This window comes from Balaenoptera physalus (genome assembly GCF_965194825.1).
Source record: "Balaenoptera physalus genome assembly, chromosome: 1".
Lineage (NCBI taxonomy): Eukaryota > Metazoa > Chordata > Mammalia > Artiodactyla > Balaenopteridae > Balaenoptera > Balaenoptera physalus.
In genome coordinates, this window is record NC_138882.1 from 61,059,709 (window position 1) to 61,076,152 (window position 16,444).

The 16,444-nt window shown below is 37.2% G+C and overlaps 1 protein-coding gene and 1 long non-coding RNA gene across 7 annotated transcripts in view; one reads left to right on the plus strand and one right to left on the minus strand.

Annotated features, from left to right (window-relative positions):
• VAMP4 (vesicle associated membrane protein 4) overlaps positions 1-3,935 on the plus strand; it is a 29,747-nt gene extending 25,812 nt beyond the window's left edge. For all 6 annotated transcript variants that reach the window (XM_082439138.1, XM_082439137.1, XM_082439139.1 and 3 more), the window contains one exon: positions 1,895-3,935. In XM_082439138.1, the coding sequence (XP_082295264.1) occupies positions 1,895-1,923 (29 nt within the window). In that variant the 3' untranslated portion in view covers positions 1,924-3,935. The remainder of the gene's footprint in view (positions 1-1,894) is intronic.
• Positions 3,352-16,444, minus strand: part of LOC309649590 — a 42,786-nt gene continuing 29,693 nt past the window's right edge. The window contains exon 2 of the long non-coding RNA XR_014257217.1: positions 3,352-4,805. This is a non-coding gene — a long non-coding RNA (uncharacterized lncRNA). The remainder of the gene's footprint in view (positions 4,806-16,444) is intronic.

Consider the following 16,444-nt stretch of genomic DNA (forward strand, 5'->3'; position numbering starts at 1 on the left):
TCTGAAAATGCACATAAATTGTATGTAAAATTTTATGTGAATATGCATATGTACAGTTTTATGGTGAGAGTATATCTTTCATCAGATTCTCAAAGAGAACCTCTGTCCTACCTTCCACCCCTACCCCTGCAAAGGCAGGGCTAAGTGATTTGTTTGAGGCCAAATATGGCTACTATTGCGCTCAGGACCGTAACACTCATTTTCTATTTATTTTTAACTTTTAGGTATGGCAGCTTGCATTTCATAATATTGTGTTTGAAGGAAAATCCAGATAAATTCTCCAGATGATAATTTTTGTTTTGGATTTGAGCTTCATTTCAGTCATTGAAACATAACTCTTGCCCTTCCTTTTTTTTCCCCTTAATATTCTTTTTAAGTCAGATCATTCAAAAAAAATTTTTTTTAGTGTAGTTGATTTACATTGTTGTGTTTGTTTCAGGTATACAGCAAAGTGATTCAGTTATATATTATTTCAGATTATTTTCCATTATAGGTTATTACAAGATATTGAATACAGTTCCCTGTGCTATATAGTAGGTCCTTGTTGCTTATCTATTTTATGTATAGTAGTTTGTTTCTGTTAATCCCGTATTCCTAATCTATCCCTCCCCCCTCCCCATTCCTCTTTGATAACCAGAAGTTTGTTTTCTATGACTGTGAGTCTGTTTCTGTTTTGTATATGGATTCATATGTATTACTTTTTAGATTTCACATACAAGTGATATCATATATTTGTCTTTCTCTGGTCAGATCATTTTTAATACCTCCTTTTTTCCAAAACTTATCTATTTACAGGGATTTTATAAAGATTTGGAAAGTATCTCAGAATAACCATTTGAAAAATTCCATGGTGATACTCTTTTTAAACAGAAAAAAAGATTTTGTTCTAAAGAAAAAGTCAGTCCTCATCATTTGTGGATTCTGTGTTTGTGAATTCACCTACTAGCTAACATTGATCAGTTACCCCAATGCTTTCGGAGTCATTGGCAGATGCGGTCAGAGAAGCGAATGTTAGTGCACAGTTTCTCACATTTTTGTGTGTCTTGTTGATGCTTTTGCTGTTTAAAAAGGCCCCCAAGTATACTGGTGCTGCAGTGCTGGCTAGTGTTGCTGAGCACAGCAAGGCTGTGATGTGTCTTGTGGAGGAAATACACGTGTTAGATGAGCTTTGTTCAGGCGTGAGTGACAGCACTGTTGGCCAGGAGTTGAGTGTTAATAAGCCAACAGTATATAGTAAATAAGGTGTCTTCACACAGAAACATGTAAAACAAGGTTATGTATGGATTGGTTGTCAAAAATGTTGTAGCCAGAGGCTGGCAGGGATTTAAGCCTGTGTTTCCCCTCAGAGCAGTGGTTCAGTGTTTACTCATTCAGTGTTTGTGGTGACTTTATAGAACATAACTACTGCCAGTACCAAGAATCAACCAATGGAATGTTGAATAACATAAAGAAGAAAATAAAATCCAACTGTTCTCTTACCACACAGAGATAGCTACTATTAATATAACTATTGTATATACTTTAAGTCTTTTCCTATTAATATATAAACATGTTTTTCAAAAACTAAGATCATATGTATACTTTCTAATAAATATATTGTAAATATTTTCCCATGTTATTAAATATTTAAAAAAAGTATTTTAGCTGCTTTATGCTATGGTTATGTATTAATCTATTTGATCAAAATGCTAATGTTAGACATTTAGGTTGTTTCATATTTTTGCTTCTCCATTCCCATTTGTTATCTATCATTTCAGATAAAAGTTATCCTCATTAACTATTTTGAAAATGGACACTAGTTTCAAAATGGACACAGCTACATTTAGGAGTATTGTTTCTAACATAGCATATGAATCTGATTTTGATGTTTCTTTTTCATTTTTTTCTCTTGCAGTTCTTATAGTTGTGAAATACCATACTTGATTTGATGACAGATCTTCATTAAACAAAATCTGGGACAATAATAATAAAAGACTGCTGCATAATTTAAATGAAACCCATGTATATAACTTTCAAAGCTTCTTTTTCAAGAAATTAAGAGGCAAGTGTCACTTCAAATTGGAGCATTGAGAATGTCCCATTATCTTCTTCCCTTCCAACAAAGTGTGCTTTTAATAATTATGTTTAAGGCAAAGATAACCAGCCTCGATTTTGCCATATTCCAAGGGTCTAATTTGAAACTAGATACTTGCCAGTTCATTATTTGTATATATAGTTAAACACTGATAATGATATTTCATACTGTTATTTTAATGGCATAAGGACTTGCATTTGTTGCATCAAGGTGGGGGTCAGGCTGGTGGTCAGGGAGCCTCTGTAGAGTACCAAATCATTATGCCGAAAGACGTGTGTAACCATTCCATTGATATTTGCAAGATTCTTCTCATATTACAATTGCTTTGCAAGCAATTTTCACATGTTTATGGGTGTAACAAAAGCTAAATGTTGTAAATGTTGCTGCCTTCAGCTATAACTAACAACATTCCAGTAAACCTATTTTTGACTGTATAAGGGAACGTGTAGTAATTTTTTGGCATTTGGATTATGGAAATGGGAAATATAAACAGTGTGAAAGGCCTAGTATGGCGTCATAAAACTGGAGATAATAAAATTATTGGAGAGTGTCATTGGAGTATTTGAAAGTGACCAACATAAAGCTAGAAGTCATGGTCTGGTCTGTTTTCAGTTAGCCTCCAATAAGGAGGACCAGTCCAAATGTGAGTAAATGAAATCCACAGGTAACTTGTCCCCTACTTTTCTTTTTGTTAATAGCTTTCCTCTTCTTTAACTTCAAATAGCCCTTTTACCAGAAGTGCTAAAAGTAGCAAAATCATCTGCTTAGAATTTGTGGGTTTTGTATTCTCTCTTTATCTCCTGGAAAATGCATGTGATATGTACAATCCAGTGTCAAATTAGCCAACAATAATGAATATAAAAAGTCAGGAGCCTAGCTAATCAGTCAGTCAGAGTAACCAAATGCTAGGGTCACCATTAATCTCAGTCTGTTTTTATAATGATAAAAAGTGTTGTTAACTTTAAAATATGCCACCCTTCTTGGGTTGTTTAAACATGTGAAAGTGAACATACATAGTTCTCTAATGTGTGTGAGGAAGAAGTTTTATAATAAAATTGGAGGTTCTGCAGAAACTTGTGTACATGGACATCTTCACAATGTATATATAACTCTAAATTTGAAACAGGGTTAATAGAAAGTACCAGTATTTAAATAAGAAAAAAAATGATGCTTATAGGGTTTATTGCTTTGGTAATTTTAATTCAAAATGTAGGAAACATAGAATCTTCATTTTTTTTTTTTTTTTTTAAATTCTACAGGATTAGTACTAAGATGAAAAAATGTTCTCTTTAGAATGGAAAGAAATTTGAAGGGAAAAAGCAGATTAAGAGATATTCAAGACACCTTCAAGTCATGAAGATCTAAATATAATTGCTTAGTATTACAGTCTACTAAGAACATTTAAAAAGAAAGAGATAAAGGTCTTACATACTATGGAGTGTTTTCTCTGGTCTCTCCACTTTTCGTAAATGTCAATTACTGTAAATAACAAACATAATAAATACTAAACCCTTTGACAAAAGAGGATACCCAGGAAAATGGGCATTTTTAGAATTTCAGTAGCTAATCTAGTTCAGGAATGGGAATGTTTCAACTGAGTGGACAGAATCAGTACTAACAAACATGTGTGTCCTTGATTTGGGATTGGAACTAGACTCACCAGTGGTTAATTTTCCATTAGTTGGTATAGAAATCTGGTTTCTTCATATCTATCAATCAGTGAAGAGGAAGATTATTTCTCAAAAAGAATCCACATTTCCAGTGTTTGTTTCTTTAATAAAGTATGCTTTTAAATAAAGAAAGAAAATAAAATTTTTAAAATTTTTAACCATGAAAAATAAAGGAAATATTTATATGACAATATCATGTATACGTAGTTCTCTTTGTATTTAAATATATTGCTGCTGAGAATACTGGTGGCGGATATGTTACTCTGTTAGAGCTTTGCACTAATGGTGGCTTGGCTCACAGTTTATCATTTCATCTTTCTTGGTCTTCATTAATCCTGAGACCCTTAAAGTGGCTGGCATGTTTATGACTTTATTATCATAACCTTGGAGACATGAGCCTTCAGAAAAAGAAAAATTTGTTCAAATTGATGCCAGGCCTACCTTCCTCCCCTCCCTTAATCATTCTTTTTCTTATTCAGCTGGGATCATCCTGCACTTGAAAAATGAAGTTTCCACACCATCAGAACTCTCATTATTTAACAGCAATGCAGAGCAACAGAAAAATTCAAGTAGCTTTGTAAATACTAGTTGATACCCAGTGAAATCAGGTCACTATTTTTATAATGCCTGCAACATACCCTCGTGATTTATGTTTAATTACTGAAACCTATTGCCCTGCAGCAGTTTCATGATAATGCTGATTAATTAGTTCCTCCTACTGATTATAACCCAGTAATACCTGTGGTCTTTCTTTTGGCCCCTCTATCCTGATAAAGCTCACTGGAAATTGCCCTCAGGTTTTATAAACTTGGGGATTTCTTGACTAAAGAAAAGTTCAATGTTGAAAATGGAACATTATCTAAAATGGAGGAAGGGTAATTAGTACACATCAAATACAGAAATACCTTCTGTTAGCGCTTCTGTAGATTGCTTATGATAGTCTTCCTGTGCCGTCACTCTGCACTAGAAAATTATAACTTCATTTTTTTAATAGCAGAATTGGGCATCTTTCAATTCTGTGTAGCATGTGAGTATCCTGGAAATGATTATGCATGTACAAACTGAGAAGAAAAAAAAAATGGAAATTTCTCATCAGAACAATCTTAAACATGCTTAATGGCCTGTCAGCATTGTTGCCCACACTATCTACATCTAAATGTGTATATACTACAATTAGAAAATACGCAAGAAATTGTCTTTTCATGTTGAGAATGAATGCCTTTAGAAGATGCCTTTAGAAGATGTTCTTACCTCATTGGTTGCTCCTCTTCTCCCCAGCTCAACATTGGACTGCTCTGGGATTCAGGTCTTGGTCTGAATCACACATCTCCACCCACATCCCCTTTGGTAATCTTATCTAATCTTCTTATAATTTGAAATAACATTTATGTGCTGACAAATCCCAAGTTTATGTCTGTCTCCTGCTTGACTTCTGAATACGGACTTTATTCAATATTCTAGAGGACCTTGGCCAAGATGGCAGAGTTGGAAGACCCTGAGCTCACCTCCACTTATGGGCACACCAAAATCACAACTATTTACAGAGTAACTATGGATCTAGCAGAAAAGATCATCTACAACTAAAGATATAAAGAAGGAACCACAATGTGATGGGTAGGAGAGGTAGAGTTGCAGTATGGTTAAGACCCACGCCCCTGGGTAGGCGACCCACAAATGAGAGGATAGTTACAATTGTAGAGGTTCTTCCCAAGGAGTAATGGGTCTGAGCCCCATATTGGCTCCCCAGCCTGGGCATCCTACACCAGGAAGATGAGCCTCTAGATTCTTGGCTTTGAAGGCCAGTAGGGCTTACATTTGGGAGAACCAGAGGGCTGTGGGAAATAGAGGCTCCACTCTTAAAGAGCACACACAAAAATCTCACGTGCTCTGGGATCCAGGGCAGAAGAAGTAATTTGAAAGGAGTCTGGGTCAGACCCAACTGCTGGTCTTGGAGAACCTCCTAGAGAGGTAGGAGGCAACTGGAGCTCACCCTGGGGACAGAGATGCTGGTGGCAGCCACTTTTGGCAGCTTGTTCTACCATGTGGACACTGGTGCTGGCAAGCACCATTTTGGTATCTTTCCTCTAGCTTATTAGCACTGGGACCTGGCCTTACCCACCAGCCTGTTGGCACCAGTACTGGGACACCTCAGGCCAAGCAACTAGCCGTGTGGGGACACAGCCCCACCTACCAGCAGGAGACAACCTTAAGAACCCCTGAGGCCACAGCCTGTCTAGGACACAGTCCTGTCCACCAGAGGGTCCAGGATCCAGCCCTACACACAGTGCATTGGCAGTACCACCGGGACTTCCAAGGTCCCGCAGCCAGAGACCCCAGGACCTGGTTCTGCCCACCAGTGAGCTGTCACTAGCCACAGGAACGCCATCACCAGCACCAGCCTGAGGACTCCCTAGGCTGCAGCCCCACCCACCATCAGGCCAATACCAGCTCCAAGACACATTGGACCCCTCAGCCAGCTGCCCCAGGATCCAGCCCTACTCACCAGTGGGCCAGTACCAGCTTTGAGACACACCAGAACCCACACCTAGCCATGTCAGGAACCAGCCCCAACCACCAGCAGGATGACACTAGATCTGGGAACCCTGGCCCTGCAACTACCTACTTCAGAACTTAGCTCTGTCCACCAGCAGGCCAGCACTAGCCCTGCCCACCACCCAGGGTTCCACAGCCAGCCACCCTGTGACCTGGCCCAACCAGTAGCTGCACCCTCTGCACAAGGCAGGGCCTGCAACCTACTGGACTGGGAGCCAGCCATGCCTACCAGACCACCCACAGTAGTCAGCCCGCCACAATAGAAAGATCCATGCAGCCCACAGAGGGGGCACCTCCAGAGCATACAGCTCTGGTGACCAGAGGGGAGTGCGCTGCTGGAATGCACAGGACATCGTCTACAAAAGGCCACTTATCCAAGGTGATACAAACTCATAGAAATAACAGCAAATTAGGCAAAATGAGGCAGTAGAGGAACATGTTCCAAACTAAGGAAGAGGATAAAACCCCAGAAGAAGCACTAAGTGAAGTTTAAAGGCAATCTACCTGATAAAGAGTTCAAGGTATTGACTGGAAAGATGATCAAAGAACTTGGGAGAAGAATGGATGAAGACAGTAAGAAGTTTAACAGATTTAGAAGATATAAAGAAGAACCAAGCAAAGCTGAAGAATACAATATCCAAAGTAAAAGACACACTAGACAGAATCAACAGGTTAGATGATGATATAGAGAAACGGACCAGTGAGCTGGAAGATAGAGTAGTGGAAACCACTGAAGCTTAACAAAGGAAAAAAAAAAAAGAATAAAAAGAAATGAGAATAATTTAAGAGACCTCTGAGACAGCATCAAGTGTACTAACACTTGCATTATAAGGATCCCAGAGGAGAAGGGAGAGAAAGGGGCAGAGAACATATTTGAAGACATAATAGCTGAAAACTTCCCTAACCTGGGAAAGGAAACAGACATCCAAGTATAGGAAGCACAGAGTCCCGAAAGGATCAACCCAAAGAAATTAATGCCAGGACACATTGTAATTAAAATGGCAAAATTAAATATAAAGAGAAAATATTAAGCAGTAAGGGAAAAGCAACAAGTTACATACAAGGGAACTCCTATTAGGCAATCAGCTGGCTTTTCACCAGAAACTCTGCAGGCCAGAAGGGAGTGGTACAATAAATTTAAAGTGATGAAAGGGAAAAACCTACAACTAAGAATACTCTACCCATCAAGGCTTTCATTTGGATTTGATAAAGAGAGCAAAGGTTTTACAGACAAACAAAAGCTAAAAGAGCTCAGCTTTACGAGAAATGTTAAAGGGATTTCTCTGAGCAAAAAAGAAAAGGCTACAGCTAGAAACCTGAAAATTACAGAAGGAGAAAACTCTTTGGTAAAAGCAAATATACAGTAAAGGTAGTGAGTGAATCAACCATGTGCAAAGCTAAGTAGGAAAGTTAAAGACAAAATTAGTAAAATCATCTATGGCTGCAATAAATAGTTAAGGGATACACAAAACAAAAAGATGTAAAATGTGGTGTCAAAAAGAGTAATCGTGGTGGGGAGGGGGATAAAAATGCAAGGTTGTTAAAATGCATTTAAAATTAAGATATCAACAACTTAAAATAATCACATATATATAGGTTGCTATATATAAACCTCATGGTAATGACACACCAAAAATCTATACTACATACACATGCAAGAAAGAAGAAGGAATCAAAACATAAACCCTAAAAATAGTCATCAAATCAAAAGGGAAGAGAACGAAAGAAAGGAACAAAAATAACTAGAAAACCCCAAAACAATTAACAAAATGGCAGTAAGTACATACCTATCAATAATTACTGTAAATGGAAAGGGACTAAATGCTCCAATCAAAAGACAGAGTGGCTGAATGGATTAAAAAAAAAAAAGACCCATATATATGCTGTCTACAAGAGACTCATTTCTGATCTAAAGACACAGACTGAAAGTCAGGGGTTGGAAAATGGTATTCCATGCAAGTGGAAATCAAAAGAAAGCTGAGGTAGCAGTACTTATACCAAACAAAATAGACTTTAAAACAAAGACTGTAACAAGAGACAAAGAAGGACAGTACATAATGACCAAAGGTCAATCCAAGAAGAAGATGTAACAATTGTAAATATATATGCATTCAACATAGGAGCACCTAAATACATAAAGCAAATATTAACAGACATAAAGGGGGAAATTGACAGTAAAACACAGTAACAGCAGGGGACTTTAACACGCCACTTACATCAATGAACAGATCATCTAGACAGAAAAATAAGAAAACACTGGTCTTAAATGACACATTAGACTAAATGAACTTAATAGATATAGAGAGAGAATACTATATCCAAAAGCAGCAGAATACACATTCTTTTCAATGTACATGGAACATTCGCCAGGATAAAGTACATGTTAGGCCACAAAACAAGTCTTAGTAAATTTTAAAAATTGAAATCATATCAAGCATCTTTACCGATCACAACACAGTGAAACTGGAAATCAACTACAAGATAAAAACTGCAAAAAGCACAAACACATGGAGGCTAAACAATATTCTACTAAACAACCAATGGATCACTGAAGAAAATTTAAAAATACCTGGAGATAAATAGAACAACACAATGATTCAAAACCTATGGGACACAGCAAAAGCAGTTCTAAGAGGGAATTTTATAGTGATATAAGCATACCTCAGGAAACAAGAAAATCCTCAAGTAAAAAACCTAACCTTACAACTAAAGGAACTAGAAAAAGAAGAACAAAACCCAAAGTTGGTAAAAGGAAAGAAATCATAAAGAGCAGAGCAGAAATAAATGAAATAGAAATTTTAAAAAGCAATAGAAAAGATCAATGAAACTAAGAGTTGGTTCTTTGAAAAGATAAAATTGATAAACCTTTAGCCAGACTCATCAAGAAAAAAAGAGGGAGGGCCCAAATCAATAAAATTGGAAGTGAAAAAGGAGAAGTTACAACATATACTTCAGAAATACAAAAGGATCATAAGAGATTACTACAAACAATTATATGCCAGTAAAATGGACAACCTGGAAGAAATGGACAAATTCTTAGAAAGGTATAACCTTCCAAGACTGAACCAGGATGAAATAGAAAATATGAACAGACCAATTACCAGTAATGAAATTGAATCAGTAATTTTAAAACTCCCAACAAGCAAAAGTCCAGGCCCAGACAGCTTCACAGCTGAATTCTACCAAACATTTAGAAAATAGTTAACACCTATCCTTCTCAAACTATTTAAAAAATTGCAGAGGAAGGAACACTTCTGAATTCATTCTTTGAGGCCAGAATCACCCTGATACCAAAACCACACAAAGATATCACACACACACAATTTCAGGCCAATATCACTCATGAACATAGATGCAGGAATCCTCAACTAAATATTAGCAAACCAAATTCAACAATATATTAAAAGGATCATAACCATGATCAAGTGAGATTTATCCCAGGGATGCAAGGATTTTTTATTTTATTTATTTATTTATTTTTAATTTTTTTCCCTATGGGCCAATTTTTTTTTTTTTTTAAATTTTTTATTGGAGTATAGTTGCTTTACAATATTGTGTTAGTTTCTACTGTACAGCAAAGTGAATCAGCAGTACATATACATATATCCCCTCTTTTTTGGATTTCCTTCCCATTTAGGTCAACACAGAGCATTGAGTAGAGTTCCCTGTGCTATACAGTAGGTTCTCATTAGTTATCTATTTTATACATAGTATCAATTGTGTATATATATCAATCCCAATCTGCCAATTCATCCCACCCCCCCGCCTTTCCCCCTTGGTATCCATGCATTTGTTCTCTACATCTGAAGGATTTTTTAATATTCACAAAATCAATGTGATAAACCACATTAACAAACTGAAGAAGAAAAACCATGTGATCATTTCAATAGATGCAAAAAAAGCTTTTTACAAAATTCAACATCCATTTATGTTTTATCACAAACATAAATTATAAAGAGTTTTCATACTCTCAACAAGTGGGACAGAGGGAACATACCTCAACATAATAAAGGCCATATATAATAAGCCCAGAACAAACATACTCAATTATGAAAAGCTGAAAGCATTTCTTCTAAGATCAGGAACAAGACAAGGATGCCCACTCTTGCCACTTTTATTCAACATAGAATTGGAAACCCTAGCCACAGCAGTCAGAGAAGGAATAAAAGGAATCCAAATTGGAAAGGAAGAAGTAAAGTTGTCACTGTTTGCAGATGACATGACCCCATACATAGAAAATCCTAAAGATGCCACAAAAAACTACTAGAGCTCAATAAATTCAATAAAGTTGAAGGATAAAAAATAAACATACAAAAATCTGTCACATTTCTATATACTAACAAAAACTATTAGAAAGAAATTAAGAAACAATTCCATTTACCATCACATCAAAAAGAGTAACATACCTAGGAATAAATCTAAGGAGGTAAAAACCTCCTTGGAAAACTATAAGACAATGATGAAAGAAATTGAAGATGACACAGACAGTTGGAAAGATGTATCGTGTTCATGGATTGGAAGAATTAATATGGTTAAAATGACCATATTCCCAAGGCAATCTACAGATTGAGTGCAATCCTTATCAAATTACCAATGGCATTTTTCACATAACTGTAACAAAAAATTTTTAAATTTGTATAGAGACACAAAAGACCCTGAATAGCCAAAGAAATCTTGAGAAAGAAAAATGGAGCTGGAGGAATCAGGCACCCTGACTTTAGACTATATTACAAAGCTACAGTCATCAAAACAGTACGGTAGTGGCTTCCCTGGTGGTGCAGTGGTTGAGAATATGCCTGCCAATGCAGGGGACACGGGTTCGAGCCCTGGTCTGGGAAGATCCCATATGCCGCAGAGCAACTGGGCCCGTGAGCCACAATTACTGAGCCTGTGCGTCTGGAGCCTGTGCTCCGCAACAAGGGAGGCCGCGATAGTGAGAGGCCCGCGCACCGCGATGAAGAGTGGCCCCCGCTTGCCACAACTAGAGAAAGCCCTCGCACAGAAACGAAGACCCAACACAGCCATAAATAAATAAATTTAAAAAAAAAAACAGTACAGTACTGTCACAAAAACAGAAATATAGATCAATGGTACAGGATAGAAAGCCCAGAAATAAACCCATGCACCTATGGCCAATTAATCTATGACAAAGGAGGCAAGACTATGAAATGGAGGAAAGACAGTCTCTTCGATAAGTGGCTGGGAAAACTGGACAGCTACATGTAAAAAAATGAAATCAGAACATTCTTTAACACCATACACAAAAATAAACTCAAAATGGATTAAAGGCCTAAATGTAAGACCAGATAGTATAAAACTCTTAGAGGAAAACATAGTCAGAACACTCTTTGACATAAACGCAGTAATATCTTTTTTGATCATCTCCCAAAAATAAACAAATGGGACCTAATTAAACTCAAAAGCTTTTGCACAGCAAAGGAAACCATAAACAAAACAAAAAGACAACCCACAGAATGGGAGAAAATATTTGCAAACGATGCAATTGACAAGGGAGTAGTCTCCAAAATTTACAAACAGCTCATTCAGCTCAATATTAAAAAAAACCAAATAATCCAATCAAAAAAATTGGCAGAAGATCTAAAGAGACATTTCTCCAAAGAAGACATACAGATGGCCAAGAGGCACATGAGAAGATGCTCAACATTGCTAACTAGCTATTAGAGAAATGCAAATTAGAAGTACAATGAGATATCACCTCACACCAGTCAGAATGATCATCATCAAAAAATCTGCAAACAATAAATGCTGGAGAGGTTGTGGAGAAAGGGGAACCCTCCTACACTGTTGGTAGGAATGTAAATTGATACAGCCACTATGGAGAACAGTATGGAGGTTCCTTAAAAAACTAAAAATAGAGCTACCGTATGATCCAGCAATCCCACTCTTGGGCATATATCCAGAGAAAAACATGGTTCAAAAGGATACATGCACCCCAATGTTCATTGCAGCACTGTTTACAATAGCCAAGACATGGAAGCAATGTAAACATCCATCAACAGATGAATGGATAAAGAAGATGTGGTACATCTATACAATGGAATATTACTCAGCCATTAAAAAGAAAGAAATGTCATTTGCAGCAACATGGATGGACCTGGAGATTATCATACTAAGTGAAGTAAGTCAGACAGAGAAAGACAAATATCATATGATATTGCTTATATGTGGAATCTAAAAAAATGATACAAATGAACTTATTTACAAAACAGAAACAGACTCACAGACTTAGAGAACAACCTTATGGTTACCAGGGGGGAAGGGTGGGTGGTGGGAGGAATAGATTGGGAGGGAGTTTGGGATTGACATGTACACACTGCTATATTTAAAATAAAATGCCTTTCCATGAAAAATAAATTATATATATATATATATATATATATATATATATATAAATATATAGCTCACATAACTCAATGTCATAAAAACAAACAATCTGATTACAAAATGAGTAGAAGACCTGAATAGACATTTTTCCAAAGAAGACATACAAATGGCCAACAGGCACATGAAAATATGCTCAACATCGCTAATCAGAGAAATGCAAATCAAAACCAAATGAGCTATCACCTCACACCTGTCAGAATGGCTATCAAAATGACCACAAATAACAAATGTTGGAGAAGATGTGGAGAAAATGGAACCCTCGTGCACTGCTGGTTAGAATGTAAATTGGTACAGTCACTATGGAAAACAGTATGGAGGTTTCTCAAAAAACTAAAAATAGAACTACCATGTTATCCAGTAATTCTGCACCTGGTTATATATCCAAAGAAAAGAAAAACACTAATTTGAAAAGATACATGCACCCCAATGTTCATAGCATCATTATTTACAATAACTAAGATATGAAAACAACCTAAGTGTCCATCAACAGATGAATGAATAAAGATGATGTGATGTATATACAATGGAGTACTACTCAGCCATAAAAAGAAATTTTCCCATTTGCAACAACATAGATGGACCTGGACAGCATTATGCTAAGTGAAATAAGTCAGACAGAGAAAGACAAATACTGTATGATATTCTTATATGTGGAATCTAAAAAATACAACAAACTAGTGAATGTAACAAAAAGGGAAGACAGACTCACAGATATAAAGACAAACTAGTGGTTACCAGTGGGGAAAGGGAATGGGGGAAGGACAGATAGGGTAGGAGATTAAGAGGTACAAACTACCGTGTATAAAATAAGGTACCAGGATATATTGTACGGCACAAGGAATATAGCCAATATTTTAAAATAACTTTTAATGTAATGTAATCTATAAAAATTTTGAATCACTATGTTGTACACCTGAAACGAATATGTTGTAAATCTACTATATTTCAATGAAAAGTAAATAAATATTCGATGTGACATTTTCATTATTCTTCATTTCAAATTTAGCACATCTAAAACAAAATTCCAATCTGCTCCTCCAGACTTACTCCATAAGCATTTTCTCCCATCTCAGTTGATGACAACTGAATCCCTCCAATTGCTTAGCCCCACTATCATGGAGTTATGTTGACTCCTTAATTTCTTTCACAACTCACATTTAATTTGTCAGAAAATCCTTCTGGTTCTACCTATAAAATATATCTGAAATCTGACCAGTTCTATTACCTCCACTGTGACCATCTGGTCCTTAGCTACTGTCATCTCTCACCTGGAATACTGCAATGGTTTTCTAACTGTTCTCCATATTCTACTTTTCCTTTTCTCCCCTTAACTTGTTCTCAATAGAATGGTGGAAAAGATTCTTTCAAAATGTAATCAGATCATGCCTTTGCTCAAAGCTGTCCAAAGACTTTCTATCTTCTTTAGGGTAAGATCCAAAACTCTCTAGGGTAAAAACCAAAAACTCTCAGGATGTATCCCCAGGTTACCTTTCTGACCTCTTTGCCTGTCTTCTTTCCTTTATTCACCATGCTGCAGCCTCACTGGCCTCCTCACTATTCCTCAGACACACCAGGCATGCTCCTGTCTTAAGGGTCTTGCACTTGCTGTGTGCCTATCTGAAAAGCTCTTCCTCAGAGAGCGGCATGAACAATTCCCAGGGATCTTTCAAGTCTTTGATCAAGTTTCACCTTCTCAATGAAGTCTCCCCGAGTGCACTATCTAGTCATCTTACCATCTCTATTTTCCCAGAACATTTAGCCTTTCTAACATTCTGTACTTATCTAATTAATTATGCCTTTTGTATATTGTCTTTCTCTTCTCATCCAAATGTAAGCTTCACGAGAAAAGAGATTTTTGTCTCTTTTGTTCTGATGTATCCCAAGGTACTCACTACAATAGATAAATGAATGAGTCAATTATCCTGAAGCAAAAGACAACCATAATTTTGAAAATGATGTACTGCAAGAACTAAATTTTTAGAGTACCTCGGCATCATGGCCTCCATAATTCAGAAAGTCACAGATAAAACAGTTAAGGAGTTATAAAGACAGTTAGATCAGCTAAAAGGGGAGCAAGTTAAATAAGTAAGGAGTGCCAGGAAACAAATTCCAATGCAGTTATCAAACCCTTCACTGAAGCAGTAAGGAGCAGAAATGACTGAAGAAAATCAGAAGAATGGAAGAAAGGCCAAAAAAGCTGGCACAGAACACAGAGGAAAAAGACCAAAAATGTAAATGGAGAGGGTAATGATAGATCTTGGAGAGGAAAAAAGAATAAGATTGCTAATAATTACATAATATTCCTATGTAAGAAATCTAAAAAGAGTGGACCAGAAGCCATCATCAAATCAATCAATCAAAAAAACTTTTAAAAAGTCCTATAGGACATACAGGTTTTGTCAAATATAAGAAAAGACACATTAAGATACCCTGTGGCAGAGTATATAACCATAAGTTTAAGGGGAAAATCCTGTAAGTATTGAGGCAGGAAAAATGGGATACCTACAAGGAAGCAAAAATAAAGCTCATCTCTCTCTTCTCTTACACTAAATTCTAGAATCCTAGAAAGGCATCTACACAGTTGGGAGGCTAGAACTGTGACTCAAGAATTTTAATACCCAGCCAGTTATCACTTATGCATGAAAACCACAAACACACATGCATACTCAGAAATAAGAGGGCTCAGAAAATATAACATTCTTGTCTCTTTTCTTGAAAAGAATTACTGGAAAACCTACATGGTACAGGCAACTAAGAGAAAATTGAAAGCTCAAAAAAAATCAGATTATTTCACTCTTCTACTCAAAAACCTTGGATAGATACTCTGTGTACCTGAGTCAAAAGTAAACTTTTTATCTTCCTGATCCCATCAATTGCTGCCATGGTGGCATACTGCATTAGTCTCCACAGGTCACAACACACTCAAAATAATTCAAGGAATGTTTAATAAAGAGATTGTTGACAAAATATGGATGGGGCTTAAAGGAACTAGAAGGGGTAGGGCAACACCCAGGTTTGAAGAGATGAGGGAAGGGAGAGGTTACCTGGAAGGAACCTGGAAGGAAAAAGTCACATGGACAGGGCTGTCTTGACTTGGTCAAGGGATGTAGCCAGCCTAAGATGATCTTACAGGGAGGAAGCCAAGTGCATAAATACCTTGACCTCATTCCATTTTCTGTGTGATCCAGTGCTAGGGCTCCCAGGTTTTTTTTTTACCCAACTAGAAAGCAGATGGCAAGGAGCCCTTGTGATATAGTGCATACCGGTCACCATCCAAAAGTAGTGTGGAAAGTACATCTGATGCCCAGATCCCATTCCTCAGCTATTGTAAATGGTAGCTGCTAATGGCTCACAGTTGGCCCCTTCTCTGGGAGAACTGCCTCAGCCACTGGGCTCTGCCTCACCTGGAGGTTATGCCCTATCCCTAAGGGTACCCTGGAGCCAATGACTGACTCATACTGGGGTTCAGAAGGCCGACTCCGTGTCTGAAGGTGAGAAACTTTATGTTGTGATATATGCTTCAGAGCTACACACACACACACACACACACACACACACACACACACACACACCCTCTTGGCTCAGCCTACATCCTTGCTTAGCTTTCCTTATCCTGCATCCCTTATCATGGTGCAGATTTTCTCTTGAAAAGCACTCCCTCAACAAAACAAATGGGCCTGAATCCCTGGGCCCAGCTGTTTCTAAGGGACCCAATTAAAATGGTTGGTACCAGGAGTGGTCC